At 55.0% G+C, this 23,230-nt stretch overlaps 2 protein-coding genes across 2 annotated transcripts in view; both read left to right on the top strand.

Moving 5' to 3' along the window:
* The first annotated feature begins 816 nt into the window (after positions 1-816).
* Positions 817-8,308, top strand: ASF1B (anti-silencing function 1B histone chaperone). The gene is made up of 4 exons (XM_077838771.1): positions 817-995; positions 4,088-4,203; positions 5,096-5,272; positions 6,686-8,308. The coding sequence occupies exons 1-4, from the start codon at positions 887-889 to the stop codon at positions 6,881-6,883; spliced, it is 600 nt and encodes a 199-aa protein (XP_077694897.1). The 5' UTR covers positions 817-886; the 3' UTR covers positions 6,884-8,308.
* An 11,962-nt stretch (positions 8,309-20,270) lies between these two features.
* LOC144277620 (cAMP-dependent protein kinase catalytic subunit alpha) overlaps positions 20,271-23,230 on the top strand; it is a 45,437-nt gene continuing 42,477 nt past the window's right edge. The window contains exon 1 of the mRNA XM_077838524.1: positions 20,271-20,415. Coding sequence (XP_077694650.1) covers positions 20,370-20,415 — 46 coding nt within the window. The 5' untranslated portion in view covers positions 20,271-20,369. The remainder of the gene's footprint in view (positions 20,416-23,230) is intronic.

The following is a 23,230-nucleotide window of genomic DNA, read 5'->3' as shown; positions in this document are numbered from 1 at the left end:
CACAGTAACGTGCACAGGGGTTGCTCGCCTAGCTCCATGCAGGGTGGGGCCTGGCATTCGCTGAACGGCCACGGGGCAGACCAGGCAGGCAGCGAAGAAGAACCCTGGATCCGGCCCAGCCTCCAGGAGGGGGAAGTAGGGGAGGCGGAGGGGAGTTCCCTGAGCTCGGCTGGGTCAGGCACTCAGAGGAGAAGCCGGGGGGTGGATGCCGTGAGCCAGGAGGGGGCACTCTGCTCTCTCAGCGCGGCACCAGGGCAGTGCTCTGCCAGTGCCCCTCGATCCCACCCCACAGCTCCCTCCCCCTGGCTTTAAATCTGGTCTGATGGCTGGCACCTCCAGGCGCCCCCTAGCGCCTGGCTCCCACCAACCCCCGCAGGAATGTAACGCCCAGTCCCATATGGCCCTATAAGGCCCAGGCACCGCCCCCTACAGCCCCCCACCCAGGCTCCCCCGCCTCTGCCTCATCTCCCCTCCTGATTGGTCAGACTCTCCTCCCCCTCCTCCTTCCTCTTTCGTCCAAGCGACCTGGCTGGTTGTTGGCCGCTGGTGTCCCCAAGATCGGCGCGCGCGCGGATTGGCGGGGAGCAATGCGAGGCGGACGCGGATTGGTCGCATCCGGCTCCCGCCAGGGACGGGGAGGGGAAAGCCGATTGGCGACTGAGGGCAGGGGTGCGGCGCTCGGCAGGAAGTGAGCGGGCCGGGCGGGGATTGGTCCCGGCGCGAAGTGCGGGGATTGGCGCGTCGGTGTGGGGCGGAGGTGGGGATTGGCGGAGGCCGGCGGGTGACGCGCGCTGATTGGCCGGCTGTGCGCGCAGGCGGCGCGCGCGGGCGGCGGGGCCGCTTTGTGGCGCGCGCGGCGGCGGGTTCGGGTCCCGGCGGCGGCGGCATGTCCCGCGTGTCGGTGCTGGGGGTGTCGGTGCTGGAGAACCCGAGCCCGTTCGGCCGCCCGCTGCGCTTCCAGGTGCAGTTCGAGTGCGGGGAGGCGCTGCCGCACGGTGAGTCCGGCCGGGAGCCCCCGACAACGGGGCACCCGGGCGCCGCCCCCCCCCCCCGCCGGGAACCTTCCGGTCCGGCCCTGGGACCTTTGAGGCCTGGGAGCCCCCCCGCCGCCATCAGCCCCTGCTCCCCCACCCCCATTCCGCCCCGGCCTGGAGCGGACCCCCCCACCGCGCACAGGCTGGGGGCGGGGCCTCCCGGGCGGGCGGGGAGTGGGGGCGGGGCAGATGCGCCGGGTTCAGGGACCCCGGACTCCTGGGTTCCGGACCGCCAGTCCCCTGGCCCGCCGTCGCTCGCTCGTGGCCGCAGCAGGCCGGGCGGCTCTTACCGGAGCGGGCAGGGGGCTGCGGGGGGGGAGCGAGCCAAGGCCCAGACAGGAGCGGGGCGGGGCAGCGCTGGGGAAGCGGACGGGAGCTGGAAGCCCCCCCCCCCCGCCTCTGGCTCCACTCAGCGGGCTGCAGCGAGCTCTTGGGTGTCAAAATCACCCAGCTGAACTACCCCCATTAGCCCTGCCAGCCCCGCCTCGCCCCTCGCCGGGGGGGTGGGGGGTGAGACTCTTACCTGGCAGCCCCCAGGGAATTCTGCTTGCAAACTTCTGTTCCCTTGGTGCCCGTTTTTATCGACCCCGCGGCTTAAAGGGTACGTTATGCCCTGATGGGTGAGAATCACGTTGTGCCCAGCAGTTCTGAAAAGCGGGCCACGCACAGCTTGATTCGGTGGCCAGAGAATCCTTCTGGTCCGGAGATGCCTCGGGGCAGAAAACTTTTGCCTTTTGCAGAGCATGGTGTAGCCAGACTAATCTTCCTGGGCTGAATATTTTCCAGCAATAAACACGTGAATGAGACATTACTTAACACAGCGAAACGATGGCGCTGAAAGGTAGAATAGTGGCAGTGATGTTTCCAGTTCTTTGTCTGCTCTCCGCCGCTAAGATTTCCCATCCAAAAGACCCTAAACCCCCTCCTGCCCCTTCTTCTTAAAACAGCCCATCAAGGAAAACGGCCCTTAGACTGCAGTTTTAGAGCCATTGTATTAAGAGAGCTGAGTGCTTCTGAGGCATCTCTGGGAGGCTGGCTCCTTCCTCTGAAGAAAGGAGCCCAGGGGTCGAAAAGAGACTTTCCAAAGGGTGTGAGGATAGCGTGAGATGTCACGCCGCAGAGCGGTGTTGTCACGAAAGCGTAGCTTGCAAAGCCCTTTATGCCTAAGCCCTGAGCCTCTTAACTTCAGGGGGTGTCAAAGCTGTGGAGTGGCGGCAGCCAAATCTCTCTGCTGTCTTTGGGGCTGAGAAATTGGCATGTTTCATTGGCTTTACTGTTTGAAAATGGGCTGTTTGCGGAGTCTGAGCACAGCCCCGCTGAGTGGGGGCAGCAGGAATGCTGCCGCGTTGTTGGACCGTCCATCTTCTCCAAGGCGATCCTCCTGATACAGGCGGCATCACCCGCTGCATAGTCCGCCTCACTCTGCGGCTTGCCCTGTGCGGGGATCTTAAAACAGGACGGGCCATGCCACTCTGGGAAACCTGTCTGCGAACCAATCAGATAAGCTTTCCAGTGCACTGGGGGGAGGATCAGCTCTCAATCAGACTGAATTTCCTCACTCTTAGGGGCTTGTGTGGGATCATCCCCCACTACTCTCTATTCTGGGAAGGGGGCTATAGCTCGTAGCAGCTTGAGGGTATATGCTGCAGTTTGTTCCTCAAGGAAGGCTTCCCTCTATTAGTAAGCTTCTCTAGCCTATTATGTAATCTCTGGCTAATGCATCCCCTCTCTTGTAAATTACACAGCTTCTGTATGTGAAAAGCTGCTGTTTCTGATTTGTTTTGAGAAACTACATATCCCCCTTCATCTGAACTCCCCCTGCTATGTGGCATTACTCTGCCTGGCAAAGGCCACCCGGATCCAGTCTCCTGGGAACTGTTTACATGTTACATAGCATGCTTCCCTCAGGTGTGGAAGTGAAAACTACCCTTCCACCCTCCCATACGCATACTTGTTCTAGCTTGATGTCTGTGCATGGGGGCATAGGCCTGGCATTGGCTCAGGCTTGGACATGCCTGAGCGCCTCTTAGGTTTGGGTACCAGGCTTTGGTAAAAGAAGGCAGATCCTGCTCGGAGCTGAAACTCATCCCTTGGAATTGACAGCTTGGCAACCCTAGTGCATGTGCTTGTATTCAGAGGAGCACTGATTATTAACTTGATTTAAAACCAGAGTTGAGCTTAATGTAATTAAGAGCGCCCACACAGGAGGTAACATGACTCAGGACCCCATTGTGTCAGGCGCTGTACAAACAACAAAAAAGAAGGACCCAGCCCCAAAGAGCTTCCGATCTAAGTATCAGACAAGGAACTGCAGATGGAACCGGATAGACAGATGGGGGTTTGCAACGAAACCATTCTGGCTGTAACTGGTGCAGCCTTGAGTGCAGGCAATGCTTAAGATGATCCCTTGGCCCATAATCAGGAAATCTCTCATGAGCTTTAAAGAGCAGAGTCTGGCTCCCTTCCCACTGGGGCTGCACCTGTCGGAGACTCTGGTCAGTGCTGTGGTCTCATCTCTTGCCAAAAGGTGGTCTCCCATCTCTTGTTGGTGGTCTACAGAATCTAACCTTCTGGGGTCCCCTTTGATCCCTATCCCTCGAAGAAATGGGTTGGCAGGAGGAAGGGAAGGAGCTTGCAGCTCAGAGGATGGTTTCATGTTTGAGGTGTTTGCTGGGGACTCAGGAGATCAGAATTCGGTTCTGGGCCATGCCACAGCGTCTGTTGAATCTTGGGCAAGTCACTTAAGCTTGCTGTGCCTCAGTGTCCCTGTAAAAGGGCATAATAACCCTTCCTTTATCATGTCTGCTTTGTGGTGGTGTCCTAGCATGTCTGGGCAGTGCCCAGCACAAAGGGGTTGGTGGTTGTGAGACACTGATAATTAAGTTCTGGATGGGGAACCGATGGGGAACACAAGGGACAGGGTCAGACCATCACGTTGGTGTAAATCTGGGTGTTGTGCTTAGTTATGCTGGTGTAAATCCAGAGCAGAATCGGTTCCCCAGCATTACTCAGGGGCTGCTGCTGATTCTCACTGCGGTCCCCTTCCCTTTCAGACCTGGAGTGGAAAATCATCTATGTGGGCTCTGCGGAGAGCGAGGAGTATGACCAGGTGCTCGACTCTGTGCTGGTGGGGCCTGTCCCAGCTGGGAGGCACATGTTTGTGTTTGAGGTAAGAGGCATTAGTGAGAGACTTGGGCGGGGCTAGAGGGCCTGGTCTGGGGCTAGGAAGCAACTGGATAGGCGAAATGCAACCAAAGCAGCTTGGGACCCTTAATCTGTGGCAGTATTTTTGAGTGAGGAGGCAGGATGAATGGGCAACGCCTTATTATGGTGGTGAAGACCCTTCCGAGCATGATGTCTGCAGAGAGCAATGTTAGCTAGCGGGAATCAGGAAGCCAATTGCTCACGAAAGCTTATGCTCTAATAAATTTGTTAGTCTCTAAGGTGCCACAAGTCCTCCTTTTCTTTTTGCGGATACAGACTAACACGGCTGCTACTCTGAAACTTGTTTCCCTTTGTGTGTTCAGGGTTATTTTTGTCCTTCCTCTTAAGCATCAGGGATTGACCACAGCTGGAGATGGACTGTGGACAGGGTGGGCTGGTACCCTGAGGGAGTACAGAGAATTCTTTCTCAGATGCTTGGCTGGTGAGCCTTGCTCCCGTGCTCACGGTCACGCTGATCTTCAGGTTTGGGGTCAGGAGGAAATCTCCCACCCCAACCCTGCTGTCAGATTGGTAGGGACCTTGGTGGTTATTCGCCTTTCTCTACTGTGCGTAGCAGGGGTCCTTGCTCAGCTCGTCTGGTTAGATCTCACTAAATCAATTCCCAGTCATCGCTAGCACCTCAGTCCCTCCTGTTTTCTCCCTGTGGCATTCAACTGTTGGGTCTCCCATAGTTTGGTCTGATCTGGGCTGTTGGGCTTGGTGATAGAGAGAAGGTCATACAGGGTGATTTGGTTGTCCCTTCTGGCTTAAAAACTCACCAATGTGACTGGCTTTCGGTGCCCCTCTGACGTGCTCTTTGACCTCCTCCTGGGGCGGGGATGTTGCTTCCTTTCCAGGCCGAAGCCCCCAACCCCAGCCTGATCCCTGAGAGTGACGCGGTGGGGGTGACTGTGGTGCTCATCACCTGCACCTACCTGGGCCAGGAGTTCATCCGCGTGGGCTACTATGTCAACAACGAGTACACGGACCCTGAGCTGCGGGAGAACCCGCCCCTTAAGCCAGACTTCTCCCAGGTACGAGCAGCTGGCAGAGGGGGCTCTTGACTCACACCCTGCCGATGGGGTCTTTGTAAGGGGCACCTCGGGCCTTCTGGGCAAGGAGGCTCTTGCCACTTCAGAGCCCTGGTCTGACCCAGTTCCTCACGGGGTTGGGGGGCTGGGATCAGGGAGCTCTCTGATGCTCTGAGCCCTAGTGCGGCATTTCAAGCTCTTGGTCCCTGTCCGGCTAGGGAAAGGGTGAGTCTCGAGGTCCCTGGCTAGGGGACTGGGAGTCAGTGCACCTGGGTCCCCTTCCTGGCTCTGCTACCGATTTACTTGTAGGTCCTTGCCCAGGTCGCTTCCCTGCTACCCTGTGCCTCGGTTTCCCCCTCTGTACAGCAGGGCTGCTGGTACTTTAGACCTTTACTAAGGGCTTGGCTACGCTTACAATTTAGAGCACATTAAAGCAGCCCCAAGCGCCCTAACTCACGACCCATCCACACTGGCAAGGCACTTAGAGCGCCTGGACTCTGCAGCTGGAGCACTTCTGGTAATCCACCTCCATGAGAATCATAATGCTTGCTGTGCCTCGTTAAACACCCCAGCGTCCGTGTGAACAAGGTGTTGGATTACTGCACTCTGATCAGCCTCCAGAAAGTCCCATAATCACCTTAAGTCAAGTGGCCACTCTTGTCATTGATTTGAAGTTGGCTGTAGGAATGCGGATATGCCCTTTCAAAGCTCCATTTCTGACAGCCGGCTGCTTATCTTCTCTGAGACAATGTTGCTTGCTGTGATTGTGTGAGAGAGAGAGGCTGGGGGAGGGGGGTCTGCTGTTGTCTGAACTTACAAGACAGCATGCTGACATGCTCTCAGCCCCCCTACAAATCCACGCTCTCTCCCCCCACATACACACACCATGCTCCCTGTCACACTCCACCCCCACCCCCCATTTGAAAAGCACGTTGCAGCCACTTGCATGCTGGGATAGCTACCACATCACTGTTCTCTGTGGCATTGCAAGAGCTGCTAATGTGGCCATGCCAGTATGCTTGAATCTGACAGTGTGGACACACTGCAGCGCTTTCCCTACTGCGCTCTCCAAGGGCTGGGTTAACTTGCAGCGCTCTACATCTGCAAGTGTAGCCATGCCCTTAGTTAAGGAAGAAAAGACTTGACTCCTGGTTATATCCCAGTGCTGTCCTGCCCTCCCATCTCAACTGGCTTAGGCCAGGGTACGCCCTGGGGGTGGGAAGGCCCCACTTCTTTCCCCATAGCATGAAATCCCAGCAAGGGCCCCTACAGCCAGCTGATTGACTGGAAATTTTCCAGCATCTCTCCCCCCATAGGGTTCTCCTACACAGGCTGGGGGGCTGTTAGGTGTCTCTAGCCCCCAGATTACTGTATAACAAGCCCTGCAGCTGTCTGACTCCTCCTCCCCCTGCTTAGCTGCAGAGGAACATTCTGGCCTCCAACCCCCGTGTCACCCGCTTCCACATCAACTGGGACGGCCCCAGTGACCAGATGGAGGACATCGAGAACGTGGACCCGGAGCCCGAGGGCGTGCTGTCTGCCAGCTGCACCTCAGCCAAGGGGCCGGGCACTGCTCTCGGCATCCTGCCTGAGAACTCCATGGACTGCATGTGATCCGGGGCACGGCCAGACCTGGACACGGGAGTCCCAGGACACAGCCACTGCGTGGGGAAGGGGATCTGACTGGCTTCAAGGGGGCTGCATCCAAGTACCACAGTCAGTGGAGAAACCTGGACATGTTCTAGTGGGGTAACTAAAGGGTTAACGCCTCTCCTTAACCAATGGGGTGTCTGACTGTGGCCCTTCCCCTTAACCGATGGGCATTAGGGGATGATCTGTGAGGAGACTGCGGGCACCTGCTTTGCAGCTGGGCTAGGGAGGAATGGGAGCTGTAGGTCTGCTGGGCTCCTCCCCCACTTTCTCTGTCTCTGCACCAATCACTGCTGGCTCGGTAGGAATCACCCTTGACAAGCACTTAGTCCCACCCACCCTGCATCAGGCCACCAGCTCAGGGAGCTCCTGGGGCTTGGGTGGCTTGCCGGGAATGTGAGCCAGCTCCTTTGGCTTGTCTCTGGGAACCATCCCCACCTCTGCGCTGACCCAGCTCCGCTCCTTCCAGGGTGGCTTCAGCCATGACATGCACCTGCCTGGCGTCCTTGGCCACAGTTGAGGCGGACTCCCCGTCAGACCCCTCCTTCACTGGCTCTAGCTGGGCAGTCGTATGCTCTCCCCTCCAGCCCCATGCTGCCCACTGTGGCTTTACAGCGCTGCTGCTGCTCTGCTACCTGGGAGTTCCTTCTCCTGGGAGCATCCCAATAACTCTAGAGCAGCTCCCTCCAGCTGCAGGGTTGAAATCCCCACCCCTGGGGGGCTTCAGACTGTCTCTCGTCCTAGCTGCGGCACATCATGGTTCTACCAGCTCCTCGGGGGCACAACTCGCTCCAGCATCTCTCCTGTGTACAGCCTTTCCTGGGGTGAAGGGGCACCAACATACAGAGCCCTTGGGATCACATAGCTTGACCTCAGGGGTGGGGGGTATGCACGGCACCGTGTGGCAAAGAGCTGTCTGATCGGCATTAGGGTGCGTTAGACTCAGCCCTTTCCTGATGGATCGACTTCCTTCCTTCCCCCTCAAGAAGAGCCTCTGATAACGCCGCTCTGGCAACACCTACTGGTCTATTGTGTTGTGTTAGGAGACCCGCTTCTGTTCCACTAGACTGATTCATCTGCAGCCTGATCCGGAATGGAGCATGCCCCCGCTCATCCGGCTGTGGGATGGTGATTCTATTCGCTTTCTAGAGTAAATGGCCAGTTACAACCCAGCCGGGATCTTGAGCCCTCTACCGGCCTGCATGGGGGAAAAGAGAGATTATTTGGGGGAATCGCTAGTTCAGTTCTGTTCCGAAGTGCCCTGTTCTGACCTTGTCCGTTTCCCTCTCTGATGTGGTAGGAGTACTCTGCATACATGGATTTTTTGTTGTTGTTTTTTAATGATTGAAAGTGTCTTAAGTCAACATAGGAATAAAGCTCTTGGAATGATTTGCTGTCTCATGCACTGGAGCAAACAGCGTGGCATGAGTGCGGGGTCTGGCAGCACGGCCTCACCCACTTCCTTCATAGTCACGGTGCTTCTGGCTGGGGGCTATGCCAGCAGCGTTCTTCAGAGGCGGCACGGTCCGATATGGTCTGTCAGCCGGTGAGTTGTGACCCTGGGGGTGGGGTCCTAAGACATTGACAAATCTTATTGCCATCTAAAGCAAAGAGAATCTCGCTCCCTGACAACCCACGTAGCTGTCCTCTTCAAGGTAAGTATCCTGCCAGCCTCTCCATGCATATGCAAGCTTAGTGTTATCATCACTGATGCTTTTTTTTATTCTTTGTAGTCAACGTGAGACAGGGAGGGAGTCATGAAAATTTTTGACTTCAAGTAAGGGGTTATCAACCTGAAAAGTTTGAGAAATGGGTGTGGTGGATGGGACATGAGTCCTGGGGTCTATTCCTAGTCCTGCCACTGACTCTGTGTGAACTTCGCCAAGTCCCTTGCCCCTCTGTGCCTCAGTTTCCCCTCCCACTCTTTGTCTATTTAGACTGTGAGCTCTGTGGGGCAGGGGCTGTCTCACACTCTCTGTGCAGCCTCTCAGTTGAGACTTCTAGGCTCCAGAATAATGCAGCCTGCAGAGGCCTGGGCATGCTTTATTCGTCAGCAGCCAAGCGTGTTCTGTCTGTCTCTCCCAGGTTACGTTTCAGGTCCTGCCTAGGTGGGAGAACTGGCAAAAGGCTCATCCCAAGAGGGAAAGGTGAGCTGGCGAGCTGTGTCCACACTGGTGTTGCTGCCAGCGGTGCAAACCTCAAGTATAGGGGTGTAAAGCAGTTGCCCAAATCACGTCGGGGGGGGGGGGGGGGGGGGGGGGCGGACGGATTCTCCCTTAAAGCTGTGCTTTGTGCGGTTGTTAGTGCACAGGGAGTGTAAAAATGTTACTAAATTAACATACAGTGGTGGCGTAGCCATGTTGGTCCCAGGATATTAGAGAGACAAGGCGGGTGTGGTAATTTCTTTTATTAGATCAACTACTGTTGGTGAGAGAGACAAGCCTTTGAGCCACACGGCATCTAGAGCTCTGTGTGGCTCGAAAGCCTCTCTCTCTCTCACAGAAGCTGGCCCACTACAAGATATTACTTCACCTACCTACCTTGTCTCACTAAATTAAAATGGCGATGACCCATCCCCAGCTCACATTGGTGTACATGACTGCCAGGTGCATGCTAGAAAGGTGCACCAGCTTAACTAGATTTTAAACGAGGGCATACCTCTAATGGCAAATTAAGCTATGCGTTTCCAACGTTCTGGCGCTGGCTAAACCTGTCTGAGTGAGACTTAAACTGGTTTAAGGGTGTCTACATTAGGGGTTTGCATCAGTTTAACCAGAGCACTTTTAAATCTAGATGGTCTGTGTCTGAACATCTTAAAATCTTGTTCAGTGTCTGTACAGCACCTGGCACAATTGAACAGTAAACAGCTGCAGCTTTCTAGTGCGTGGTCAGACAACATCTCATCCTGGGTATGTGATTCCAGCACAGTAATCAAGACCTCAAACCGTGTCAGACTCTTTGGTGTTTTGTAAACACCTGAACATCCATGACACCACCAGTGAGGAAGCAGCCTCCTTCTCAAGTGGCTCCGTCACAAACTTTCTTCTGATCTGCAATCAATTCCAGGGGAAGCCCCAGCTGAGTGTTTCTGATTATTTCTAAGGCTTAAAAAAAACAAGCAGTAAAACTTCCAACTTCTCAAGCCTGACTTCTCCATCAAAAAAAAGAAACGCACCCTGATTTTATATGGATCCTTTCAAGGTCACCTTTGTATTAAAGCCCTAGCTGAGTCCAGAAAACGTGACTAAACTCTGTGCTAGAGGATTTTTTGGAACTTTCTCTGACGCTTTGCTTTAGCCTCGAAGCTGTAAAAGAAACTCTTTTTTGGGTGCCTGAGGGAGGATTTAGGGACAAGCTTCCATTCCCCCCCCCCTTTTTTTCCTTCCTCGCACATCTTTCCAATCACACACGCCCCCGCACCCAGGGATTTCCTGTTGCAATTAACAAGCTTGTTTCCCAGCAAGGGAGAGGACTGGTACCACCATCTATGCAGCAACAGACCACTAGCTGAGTGTATTAAAAAGGTTAGTCGGCTTCCTCTGAAGCATCGGATATCACGGCAGGAGCTGAGATGGGCTTAATTATCTACTCTGCTATAGGAACTAATGAATCACTCTGGCTACTGACAAACAATTGCTGTGGACCGAAAGAAGGCCTTGATCCTATGTATGCATTCTTCTGCCCAGATGGTGTCCCAGGGAAGTGTGTGCAAGGACTGAGGAAGGATAGACGAGTGGTTAAGACACTGGACTGGGACTCGGGAGATCAGATTCAGTTCCTGGATGTCAGTCTCCCTGTACACCTTGGGTAAAGCTGGATCAGGAGCTACCCCATGTCTAGCTAGTGTTGAGTGTGGCCCCCTTCTACAGTGAAAGGTGAATTGCAAAGGGGAAAGCAGGTATTAACAGGTCCTCTCTGCTTGAGGCACGATATTATACCTCTGCCCTCTCGTGCCTGGGGGAGAATGTGAAACAGCAGATCCTCTCTTTGCCAGAGGACTCTGCCAAGGCCGGTGGAGACTTGAATGCTGATGGCTCGTGAGACTGCAGCTTGGGCAGTAGTTCTCCCAGCTGAGGTTGGGGGATGATCTAGGTGGGTGGGGAGCTCCTGCCTGCAAATCTTTACCCACCAATCTCTGCTTGGTTTGCTCCCTGTTGCAGCTCTTCTCCCATGCGATTGTGAGGGATGTAGACTGGCAGGGCACCCTACCTGCCTCCCTCCCTGCACCAATTGTTCACTCGAGTCAGGCCCCTAGAAGGTCCATGAATGAAGATGGGGCCAGAGTTGGTAGGAGTTTGTTCCCCATGCTGCCTCTACTGTGCTTTGCATCAGGCTTTCAGTGAGCAGCCGCCAGGAGCTACCAAGCCCTGACAAAGGAGGAAAATTGCCGCCTTTTGTTGCGTTTGTGGTTTGTTTTGATCTTGTCTAATGGGAATCATGCCGGTGGCGCCGAATCAGCCCTTCAGCACGGGAGGGGCGGCCTGAGCCCTTAATCAAATGCTTATTTACCAATCTGAGCCTAGTCCCCAACACTGCAATTTAGTTTGTCTGTGCCTTGGCAGGCAAGCAGCAGCCAAGAACTCCCGGCAAGGCAGGGAAAGTGCATTTCCCCTTCTTGGTGAGATCTCTGCTTGCATCTCTTCCTTTCCTGACTCCATTCGTGGGATCAGACCCATGGCCCATACAGCTCGTTTTCCTGACCGGCCAGCATCAAGCTGCGTAAGAGGAAGGTGGATGTACCCTGCACTGACGGCATAACCAAAGCATCCTCTGAAGTTGCAAGACTTAGAGGCTAGCTCATGTCCCTGGGAGGATTTAGATCTCTTGTTTGCTGCTTAAATCTTCTCTGTTCTCGCTCTGGATGGTCTCATTAGCCACATAAATGTCTGATCTTTAAAGTAATAATAATCCAGCTAAGCTCTTGTGCTCAGTATCCAGTGGCAGTATGTTCCCCAGTTCATATGGGGAGGAATGGAGTATTTCCTTTAATCAGTTCTGAACTTGTCACCTTTCAGTACCACAGAACCTGGTGTTTAATCTCACCCTTTACTGTGCGAAAGGTGAACCACACGGAGTGACTGGCTTTGCTGCCTCTTCTGTTTCTACTTTGGTTTTGCTTCCTGATCGTCAGGCAGCCAGAATGATCTTTCTCTTTACATGAGGAATGTGGGTTTTGTCTAACTTATTTTTCCTGAGAGGCTGTATAAATTAGAGAACTGCCAAGAATGTCAGATCACAGAAGCCATCCTAGGGCACCCAGACAAGTTAAAAGAGGAAGTGACTTTTTCCACACTTGCTCAAAACTTTGTAATGCCTCTGACTCTACGGCCATATGGACACTTTGGGGGGAAAAGACGTCTCGGTTAGAATTTGACATGCAGTTCCATTTAGGGCCGTGAAATCACCACATTCACTCTAAAAAGAAAAGGAGGACTTGTGGCACCTTAGAGACTAACCAATTTATTTGAGCATGAGCTTTCGTGAGCTACAGCTCACTTCATCGGATGCATACCGTGGAAGCTGCAGAAGACATTATATACACACAGAGAATATGAAACAATACCTCCTCCAACCCCACTGTCCTGCTGGTAATAGCTTATCTAAAATGATCATCAAGTTGGGAGGACTTATCTCAGCAGTAGCAAGCAGCCAGAAGAGTGGGAGAGCTGGGGACTGTTCCCAGCTGTGTGATCTTGGTCACGTCATTTCTGTGTTCCTGGTTCCCCACCCACCCTCTACCCTTTCTATTTAGATGGCAAGCTTTTCGGTCCAGGGATTCTCTCACTAGGTACATGCACAGCACCTAGCACAGTGAGGTGCTGATCTCAGTTGAGGCCTCAAGTTGTTCCTGCCGGATCACTAATGATAGTCCCAAGTTGAAAATCAAGGAGGAAAATTCCCTCATTTAACAGGGTTTGGGTACCCCAACTTTTCAGACTTCCTTCCTCCATTGTAAAGAAAGAGTGCCCCACTCTTTCCGGCAGGCAGCTCGCTGTTAAGGGGTCAGTCTAAAAACACTGAACAGGTCTAGCCCTACAAAAATCAGACACTGCTGTGAGCCGGACGACAGATCATTTTGCAGTGTCAGGCTGTCTTGTTTTAGGAATAATGGAAACTGACTTGCTTCTTAGCCAGCAGTGTGGTGGTGCTCTGACATACAGGAGACCTGGCTACCATTCTCAGCACTGCTGCTGGCCGTCTGGGTGACCTTGGGCAAGTCACTGCCCTTCTGTGTCTGTTTCCCCATCTGTAAAATGGGGAAAACTTCCTTTGCAAAGTGCTTTGAGATCTATGGATGAAAGGTGCTATATAAGAGTTAGATAGTGATATTTTATGTAGGTATCGTTAGATGTCTGAATCTACCTTAGGAACATAAGTGTAAAACTCCAGTCTTACACACAGATTAGATAAAAACCTAAATTGCCTGGTTCTAACATAATATGACTTTGTTTCTTAGAATTCAGAACCCCACAAACAGAGAGAGACGAAGCAGGCTGCTCCCCAAGGCAGCAAGGCATAACTCGCCCGACCTCATTCTAGGCTGGTTTGTTCCAGACTGGCTGCTTGAACGCTTCCCTTTGGAGCCCTTAACCCTGCAAGTAGGACCAGGAACCCCACCCTGTTAAAATGACAGCTTGTAATTCCAAGTAGTCCTCCATACAATGTCACAGTTTCAGGGCAACTGTACCTGTATTCCCTCTTCTTGGCCAACCAAAGGCCCCTACTTTAGGTTTCTGGGTCCCAGCTGTCCCCTCTCTTAGGAGGACACCCACATTTCTCCCCCTTCTGACCAGAGGCTTCAAGGCTTCCCAGCTCCCTGCGTTACACTGTACAGTCCTCAGCAACACAGACGTCCCAAGAAGGCCACTGCCTATGCTTTGCTTTCTCTCCGAGGCCTGAGACGAGTGTCTTGCCTATAGGTGCAAGTTGCCACTCACCTTCAAAGCAAGCATGTTTATTCTTAAGGGAAAAACATTACAGAGAAAACATTAAAACAATAAAAGTATCTACACGCATGCTAAAAAGCTCACCAGAGGTCTCCCCAGCTCCAACATGGGGCTCTGGCAGGTTTTAGTCCTTCAAAGCCCCACACCTGGGTTTTTCCAGTGGTTACAACTTCACCCATCTTAGATCAGGAACCCAGGCCGGGCTTATCAGTTGTTTCTTTACACAGGTTTGGCCTTTGCTCTTGGCCTTCTGTGACAGGTAATGTAGCAGATGCTGCCCCTTTCCTCACAGCATAGCTTCACCAAGCTGGGTTTTTGGATAACTGGAGTTGGAGAAATTTGCATTCATGTTCCCTTCTAGGGATTCTCCAGGAAATCCACTTAAAATGTATTGTCTCAACAGTCCATAGTTGTCTGGCACATTTTTAATAGTCTTTTGAACTCCCCGGTCTCATATCTGTCACATCTGCCCCCGGAGAGGTTATATACAACCCCAGCCCCCAATAATACATAAACCTCTCAAGGATATTGCAGGAAATTGCCGTCTCTGTCTCACACCACATAAACAGCCACCCAGTCCCATAGGCTCTGAGCATCTTCCATGTAAAGTCCCTAGTGGGCTTCATGGGAGCTCTACCTCTTCTCCAGTGTCAGGGCAAAACTCAGGGCTATGGGGTTCTTTGTGTGTGATTTGTTGTATATTTTTAGGGGGGATAAATGTTGTCATTTGTGCAATGGTGATACTAGACTAAGCTGCTTGCGGTAGGGGTGGTCTTTGTGTGTCTAGCCTCCTAGGTGTTCATAGAATCATAGAATATCAGGGTTGGAAGGGACCCCTGAAGTTCATCTAGTCCAACCCCCTGCTCGAAGCAGGACCAATTCCCAGTTAAATCATCCCAGCCAGGGCTTTGTCAAGCCTGACCTTAAAAACTTCCAAGGAAGGAGATTCCACCACCTCCCTAGGCAACGCATTCCAGTGTTTCACCACCCTCTTAGTGAAAAAGTTTTTCCTAATATCCAATCTAAACCTCCCCCACTGCAACTTGAGACCATTACTCCTCGTTCTGTCATCTGCTACCATTGAGAACAGTCTAGAGCCATCCTCTTTGGAACCCCCTTTCAGGTAGTTGAAAGCAGCTATCAAATCCCCCCTCATTCTTCTCTTCTGCAGGCTAAACAATCCCAGCTCCCTCAGCCTCTCCTCATAAGTCATATGTTCTAGACCCCTAATCATTTTTGTTGCCCTTCGCTGGACTCTCTCCAATTTACCCACATCCTTCTTGTAGTGTGGGGCCCAAAACTGGACACAGTACTCCAGATGAGGCCTCACCAATGTCGAATAGAGGGGGACGATCACGTCCCTCGATCTGCTCACTATGCCCCTACTTATACATCCCAAAATGCCATTGGCCTTCTTGGCAACAAGGGCACACTGCTGACTCATATCCAGCTTCTCGTCCACTGTCACCCCTAGGTCCTTTTCCGCAGAACTGCTGCCTAGCCATTCGGTCCCTAGTCTGTAGCGGTGCATTGGATTCTTCCGTCCTAAGTGCAGGACCCTGCACTTATCCTTATTGAACCTCATCAGATTTCTTTTGGCCCAATCCTCCAATTTGTCTAGGTCCTTCTGTATCCTATCCCTCCCCTCCAGCGTATCTACCACTCCTCCCAGTTTAGTATCGTCCGCAAATTTGCTGAGAGTGCAATCCACACCATCCTCCAGATCATTTATGAAGATATTGAACAAAACCGGCCCCAGGACCGACCCCTGGGGCACTCCACTTGACACCGGCTGCCAACTAGACATGGAGCCATTGATCACTACCCGTTGAGCCCGACAATCTAGCCAGCTTTCTACCCACCTTATAGTGCATTCATCCAGCCCATACTTCCTTAACTTGCTGACAAGAATACTGTGGGAGACCGTGTCAAAAGCTTTGCTAAAGTCAAGAAACAATACATCCACTGCTTTCCCTTCATCCACAGAACCAGTAATCTCATGATAAAAGGCGATTAGATTAGTCAGGCATGACCTTCCCTTGGTGAATCCATGCTGGCTGTTCCTGATCACTTTCCTCTCATGCAAGTACTTCAAGATTGATTCTTTGAGGACCTGCTCCATGATTTTTCCAGGGACTGAGGTGAGGCTGACTGGCCTGTAGTTCCCAGGATCCTCCTTCTTCCCTTTTTTAAAGATTGGCACTACATTAGCCTTTTTCCAGTCATCCGGGACTTCCCCGGTTCGCCACGAGTTTTCAAAGATAATGGTCAATGGCTCTGCAATCACAGCCGCCAATTCCTTCAGCACTCTCGGATGCAACTCGTCCGGCCCCATGGACTTGTGCACGTCCAGCTTTTCTAAATAGTCCCTAACCACCTCTATCTCCACAGAGGGCTGGCCATCTCTTCCCCATTTTGAGATGCCCAGCGCAGCAGTCTGGGAGCTGACCTTGTTAGTGAAAACAGAGGCAAAAAAAGCATTGAGTACATTAGCTTTTTCCACATCCTCTGTCACTAGGTTGCCTCCCTCATTCAGTAAGGGGCCCACACTTTCCTTGGCTTTCTTCTTGTTGCCAACATACCTGAAGAAACCCTTCTTGTTACTCTTGACATCTCTTGCTAGCTGCAGCTCCAGGTGCGATTTGGCCTTCCTGATTTCATTCCTACATGCCCGAGCAATATTTTTATACTCTTCCCTGGTCATATGTCCAACCTTCCACTTCTTGTAAGCTTCTTTTTTATGTTTAAGATCCGCTAGGATTTCACCGTTAAGCCAAGCTGGTCGCCTGCCATATTTACTATTCTTTCGACTCATTGGGATGGTTTGTCCCTGTATCCTCAACAGGGATTCCTTGAAATACAGCCAGCTCTCCTGGACTCCTTTCCCCTTCAAGTTAGTCCCCCAGGGGATCCTGGCCATCCGTTCCCTGAGTGTTACTACACTACAGGTAATGGTGGGAAGGGCTCTGTTGAAGAGGAAGATTTAGGCCCCCAAAGCATAACCAATACGTACCTCAAGTTCTGCAGCCCATCTATCTTTAAAACCCCAGAGGCCTGCCCTCAGCTAATTGCACCTGTGTCTCTTAGATCAAACTGTCTTCTCAGAGGTGGTGCTGTTTGCTACACTCTTGTCCCTCAAGGTGACCCACAAGGTCACACTTTCTTGTCAGTTCCACTTCCTTCCTGGAGCCCAGGCTGTGGTTGGCTGCCGGGATAAGCTGAAATCAGTGAGTTCGCTTTCATTCCAGCAGGCTTCCTAAAAACCCTTCTTGTATTGATGTTTCAAAACTGAATCAATTCAGAGCTTTTACAAAATCCCCTTTTGAGGTTAAACTGCCTAACTTCGACCTTCATTTCCTATTAAAGTCTGGGCCAAATCCCAGACTGCTGTAAATCAGACATGGCTTCACTGGAACCTTTGGACCAGATCCTCAACTGCTGCGGCTCTACTGAAGTCAATGGAATTATGCAGCCTTACAGCAGCTGCTCTGGTTTGCTATCTTGATCAAAAAGTCGATTGCCTCCTAGGTCATGCTGTGTGCAATCAATTTTAGTTTAGTTCAGGGCATGTTTTTCCCAGGCTGCGAGCAGGGGAAGGAGTGAGGGAGAGAGCCATGTGGACATAACTTCACCTCAGCTGCCAGCTGCACATCCCGTCTACCATCAAGCACAAAGTTTTGGTGGTCTGACTTTGCTTTTCAGTTATTATTTTGTGCCTGTCTCTTTCCTTTCTCCTGAGTGGGCGACCGACCCGGCCCTGCATTGGGAAGATGCAGCTTCTGTTAAATGGAGGAGTTGCTTTTAGAAAGCCCGGAGCACTAAGCAGAGTCAAGGGAAAAGTATTGCTAACTACAAGCATTCAAAAGGGTGAATTTGGCTTAAAAAAACACCCATGAGCTTCTTTAAAATAAAGAGGGGGGTGATTCTTGTTTTGCCTACTGTGGTTTTGCGGCTTTAGGGGTCATGTTTTTCAACCTTCTCTCTGCAGCAACGAAGGCTAGAAACTAAACGCTGAGTTTTTTGCATAATCCCACAAGTCCATGAGCAGAGGCTTTAAACAGCAACGAACCCGCTTGTCATGCTAAAATTCCAAGAGTTGGGGACTCTAAAATATTACAGTTTAAGCACTTCATTTAATATTGCAGTAGTAACTCCAGGCTGCAGCTGGAATCAAGGCCTTGGCAGTATGGGTGCTGCACTGACAGTGAGAGACATACGGTCCCTGCCCAGTGCTTTAACTATGGGACCAGCCTTTCTTGATGGAACGGTGGAGCTGGATTCTATTGTGATTCCCAGCAGCAGCCGCTATAGAGCTCTCCGGGGCATATGCGGAATTACAGCACCTAGCACAGGGGGGCCCAAATCTCAGTTGTAGCAGCTGCTACCATAAGGCTTTGCCCAGGCCGATCAGCTTGCTGGATTGGGAGCAGCAGTGCAAATTTGTCCTCAGTTACACCTGTGTGCATTGAACAGCAATTCACGAGGTTGCCGATGTCTTAGTGAGGGAATCCCACAAGTGTTCTTTCCTTTGGGTGTGTTAAATCCCCATGCCTGGGGGGAGGGGTGTTTAGGGAGAGTGTGCTGCAGAGACGGGGCAGGGACTCTAAGGGGGGAATCCTATTTCTGTTTAAACAGATGCTTTCTCAAAACAGACAGGTGACAGCAGCTCCTGGGCAAAGGCTCCTGGATGAAGCTAGCTAAGTTTATACTTGGTTCAGGGGGTGGCGGATATCTAGTGCCAGGGCTGCCTCCAGGCACCAGCTTTCCAAGCAAGTGCTTGGGGTGGCATTCAGAATGGGGTGGCAGTCCGTGTCCTTCGGCGGCGACGGCTTGGGGCGGCAAAATTGGTAGAGCCGCCCTGTCTAGTGCAATCTGAAATGGGGGTTCAGGCAAAGGGGGTGATCCTGCCCTGGGAAGTACCTGCCAGAGGATGCCATCCACATCACCTGAAAGACAAAGACAAATTGCTCTGTAGACAGGTTTGAGAGTCAGGTGGGGGGGACAGGGCTAGGGAAGTCTCTCTCCCCCTCCCACCCTGTCCCCCCTAGCTCATCACCCTGATGGTACATTGTGGCGTGTGGATGAAGAGCCCCTCTTTCCAATGTGCTGGGTTCTCTCCCCTGCACATCCAATCCTTAGAGCATTAGAATCTGTTGCAGCTCCCACCTAGTGGGACTTAGACTTGCTCAAGCTGTAGACAGAGGTTCTGAGTTTGGGACTGAGGCCCCACCAAGCTATTTATTTATTTGTACTAGAGTAGAACCTATGAGCCACTGACAGAGATTGGGGCCCCAATGGGCTGGGTGCTGCTGTGAGGGGCTCACGGTCTGAATAGACAGGGTGGGGGGAACACCTCTAGGGAGGAGAACCTGCCTCCCCGGGGGCTGCACTGCAGTGGAAGCCCAGTTGCTGACTGGCCCCCAGTTGTGTGTCCGTTGAGGAATGATGCTTATTAAAACAGCAGGGTCATGGAGGCATATCCTAGGGGCAGGAGCTGGAGAGGCAGCGGATCTCCGCAGGGCAGGTAAAGCTAACAGCAGTTCCTCTTCCCAGGCCTAAGGTGTCAGCTGCTCAACCCCCTTCCAAGAAAGGCTGAGTGAAGGGGGAGGGGCCACCAGGGTGCCCCTGGGCAACACCCACAAATGAGTCACCCAGTGGACCCCTCCGCTGTAAGCTCCCGGTCAGCCTGAATGGCTCTGTCACTCCTACACTCCCTGTCCCCATGTCCCCCCACGATGCCTCCTAGCCCCACTTCCCTGTCCCGATACCACCCCAGGATGATTCCTGATCCCCCTGCCCATCCCCATTCCCGACCCAGGGTGGTTCCTAGGCTTCCTCCCTTGTCCCCACACCACCCCAGGGTGGTTCCTAGACCCCCTCCCCTGGCCCCATGCCACCCACCCCCATGGGTCTATATCTCTGTCCCTCTCTCCCCGGCCCCCTTCCTGTCTCCCCCGCGTTTAGCTCACAGGCCCCGCCCCTTTCCTCCCACGGCCCCGCCCCTCACGTTGAACATTCCTCCGAACGCTGTCTGGCCCGACGTTCTAAATATAGAACGCCGCGACCTCAGCCCTCTGAGGCCAATCAGCGCCCGGGGGCGGGGCTAAACATGGCCGTCGGCCAATGAAAGCGGCAGACCGAGGCGGACGGGCCCAGTCAGGGTCGGGGCGACGTCGAGGGAGCAGCGCGGAGCGTCGCGCGTCACGGCAGTCGGCCAATGGTGCGGCGGGGTGCCCTGCTCGGCCAATGGGCGCCGGGCTCGAGCAGGCGGCTGGCGGCGGCGGCGGCCAATGGTGCGCCGGGCTGGGGCGGGGTCCGGAGCCCGAGGAGCCGCCGCCGCGGGGGGAGGGGAGGCGACACCGGTCTCGGCGGCTCCGCCTGGCGGCGGGGGGGGATCGGGGCCTGGCCGGGCCCAGCCGAGCCTCCTGCGGGCAGCGGGCGCCGGAGGGAGCAGCGGGGGCTGAGGGAGCCGCAGCCGGCCCCGCCCGGGCCCCAGCGCCGCGATGGGCAACGCGGCCACGGCCAAGAAGGGCGGCGAGCTGGAGAGCGGTGAGTGCGGGGGGGTCGCGGCCCCGGGGGGCCTGGCCGGGGGAGCAGCGAGCGGGGGGCGCGCGGGGCCCTGGGGCGGATGGGGCCCGGCGGAGGGATCGGGGCCCCCAGGGGATGGGGAAGCGCGGGGCCCTGGGGCGGATGGGGGCCCGGCGGAGGGATCGGGGCCCCCAGGGGATGGGGAAGCGCGGGGCCCTGGGGCGGATGGGGGCCGGTGGAGGGCCCCTGGGGGAGAGTAGCGAGTGGGGGGAGCGCGGGGCCCTGGGGCGGATGGGGGCGCGGCGGAGGGATCGGGGCCCCCAGGGGATGGGGAAGCGCGGGGCCCTGGGGCGGATGGGGGCCGGTGGAGGGCCCCTCGGGGAGAGTAGCGAGTGGGGGGAGCGCGGGGCCCTGGGGCGGATGGGGGCGCGGCGGAGGGATCGGGGCCCCCAGGGGATGGGGGAGTGTGGGGCCTGGGGCGGATGGGAGCTGCTGGGGGGCACATGGGGGGGGAGCTGGGGGATCGGGGCGAGTGGGGGGGAGCAGCGAGTGGGGGGAGCGCGGGGGCCTGGCGGAGAGTTCGGGGCCCCCAGGGGATGGGGGAGCGCGGGGCCCTGGGGCGGATGGAGGCCCGGCGGAGGGATCGGGGCCCCCAGGGGATGGGGGAGTGTGGGGCCCTGGGGCGGATGGGAGCTGCTGGGGGGCCCCGTGGTGGGGGAACTGGGGGATTGGGGTGAGTGGGGGGGAGCAGCGAGTGGGGGGAGCGCGGGGGTTTGGTGGAGGGATCAGGGCCCCCAGGGGATGGGGGAGCGTGGGGGCCTGGCGGAGGGATCGGGGCCCCCAGGGGATGGGGGAGCACGGGGCCCTGGGGCGAATGGGGGCCGATGGGGGACCCCTGGGGGGAGCAACGAGTGGGGCCTGGCTGGGGGAGCAGCAAGTGGGGGGAGCGTGGGGCCGTGGGGTGGATGGGGGGCCTCTGTGAGGGATCGCGGGGAGTGGGGGGCCAGCTGGGGAGCGTGGGGCCCAGGGGAAGGAGTGCGGGGGATCGGGGGTGGGGCGGGGGGCGCGGTGAAGACGGGACCCACCTTGTGTTGGACAGTGCCAGGCCCGGGGTCGTGGGGGCTGCGGGGAGCTGCCTGGGCCTGGGGGAGCGGGGTTCAGCGGCTCTGGAGAAAGGAGGGTTGGGCCTGGTGAGCCCCGGCCGGGTGAGCGTGCAGAGGTCAGGCTGCTGCAGGGCGGTGGGGACCCCCGCCCCCTTCACCTGCCTGGGACACCCAGCAGCTCTGTGCTGCCCCGGCTGCATCTTCTTCCCCCCCCCCCCCCCCCCGCCCCGTGAGGCCATAGCCCTAGAGCCTCTATCATCTGTGTGCCTCCCCTGCCCTGTCCCTCCATGCCCCACACTGCTGCTGCCTGCGCCCCACCCACCGCACCTCATCGTGTGTCTGGGACACCCCTCTTCATTCACACCTGAGGTGTCTCTTTCTGGCCCTATGTCCCAGGGGAGGCCAGGTTGGGGCAGTGGGGACCCTAGGGCAGTGGTTCTCAACCTGTGGTCTGCGGACCCCTGGGGCTCCGCAGACTGTCTATAATTTCCAAAGGGGCCTGCACCACCATTCAAAAATGTTTAGGGGTCTGCAAATGAAAAAAGGTTGAGGACCACTGCCCTGGGGTATTGCACCCTGATCTCTCCAACCAGGTGTTGGACGCATTTGCAGGGGTGGTTTTGTTGGGGTCCCCCATCTTCCTTCACCTTCCCACTCCTACACATCCCCTCGTAACTGCTGTGTCCCATTCTCTTGCCCCCCCCTTCCCCCCCAGTCATGAGCTGAGAACGGGTACCTGACCCTTTTGCATTGCCTGGATAGAAGTCCCATTGCCTGCAGCCTGTCCGGCCAGTTCAGGGTGCACCAGCCCTGGGGGGCGTGGGTCTCCGCTCCCCAAAAGTTGCTAGTAAATGACTGTTTGCCGATCGGAGGTTGGTGCTGTAAAGGGAGAGGTGCAGCTGGCAGTATAAAATGGGACCATCCAGTGGAGTCTGACACCGCTGTGGGTGCTCTCACTGCTCCGCTCGCTAGATCTCTGTTCCTGTTCCACTCTGGGAAGCAGCATGGGGCTCAGGGTGGGAGGGGGAATCGGCCATAGATGGCTGGCTGGCTTCATGCTTTTATTGTCTGCTGGAGAATATGCTTCAGCCCTCAGAATACACCTAACTGGTCTAAGTCTCAAAATATTTTGTCTCAAGTGGATGGGGGGGAGTGACCCCAAGCCTCTGGGTCATGATCTCCCTGCCGTTCCCATGTGACGTGGGAGCAGGGTCCAGAGGGGCACAAAGGAGTTAGATCTTGTTTTCTCATGATGTCCAGTTGCTGGTTACTTCACCGAGAGCCTCAAGTACCAAATGTGCATTGAAACTAACTTGCTTTTGTTGTGATTGCTCTTAGGCGGGTGTGACAGGCTGCACTCGGGCGCTGACAATAGAGCGCTGGCCCTTTTATAAACAAAGGAAGGGTCCAGAGCTCAGGACAGACAGACAGACGCGCCCCCGTGGAAGATGGCAGGGTGGAGCTCAAAGTTGCTTTGCTCAGAGAGACTTCTGAACCCTCGGCTGGCTAAGGAGACGAGCCAATCGGACAGCTCCCGGGGTAGCTTGTCTAGCAGCAGGGCAGAGCGTTGGTGCTGAGGCAGGTAGTGTCATCGCTTTGCCGGCAGCTGAATCCCGGTGCCGCGTAGCCAGAGCTGAGGCAGCCCGAGCTGTTGCCAGGAGGGAGCTCAGGAAAGAGTAAAAGGTTCTGTAAAAATGAACATCGGTGCCGTGATTTTTCCTAAGGACGAAAAT

The sequence above is a fragment of the Eretmochelys imbricata genome, chromosome 20, assembly GCF_965152235.1.
Source record: "Eretmochelys imbricata isolate rEreImb1 chromosome 20, rEreImb1.hap1, whole genome shotgun sequence".
Taxonomy (NCBI): Eukaryota; Metazoa; Chordata; order Testudines; family Cheloniidae; genus Eretmochelys; species Eretmochelys imbricata.
This window is presented reverse-complemented; position numbering and strand designations above follow the sequence as displayed.

Coding starts and splice junctions, on each gene's coding strand:
- ASF1B (XM_077838771.1), top strand. CDS start 887: ATGTCCCGCGTGTCGGTGCTGGGGGTGTCGGTGCTGGAGAACCCGAGC. Junction 996..4,087: donor CGGGGAGGCGCTGCCGCACG/GTGAGTCCGGCC, acceptor CTTCCCTTTCAG/ACCTGGAGTGGAAAATCATC. Junction 5,273..6,685: donor TTAAGCCAGACTTCTCCCAG/GTACGAGCAGCT, acceptor CCCCCTGCTTAG/CTGCAGAGGAACATTCTGGC.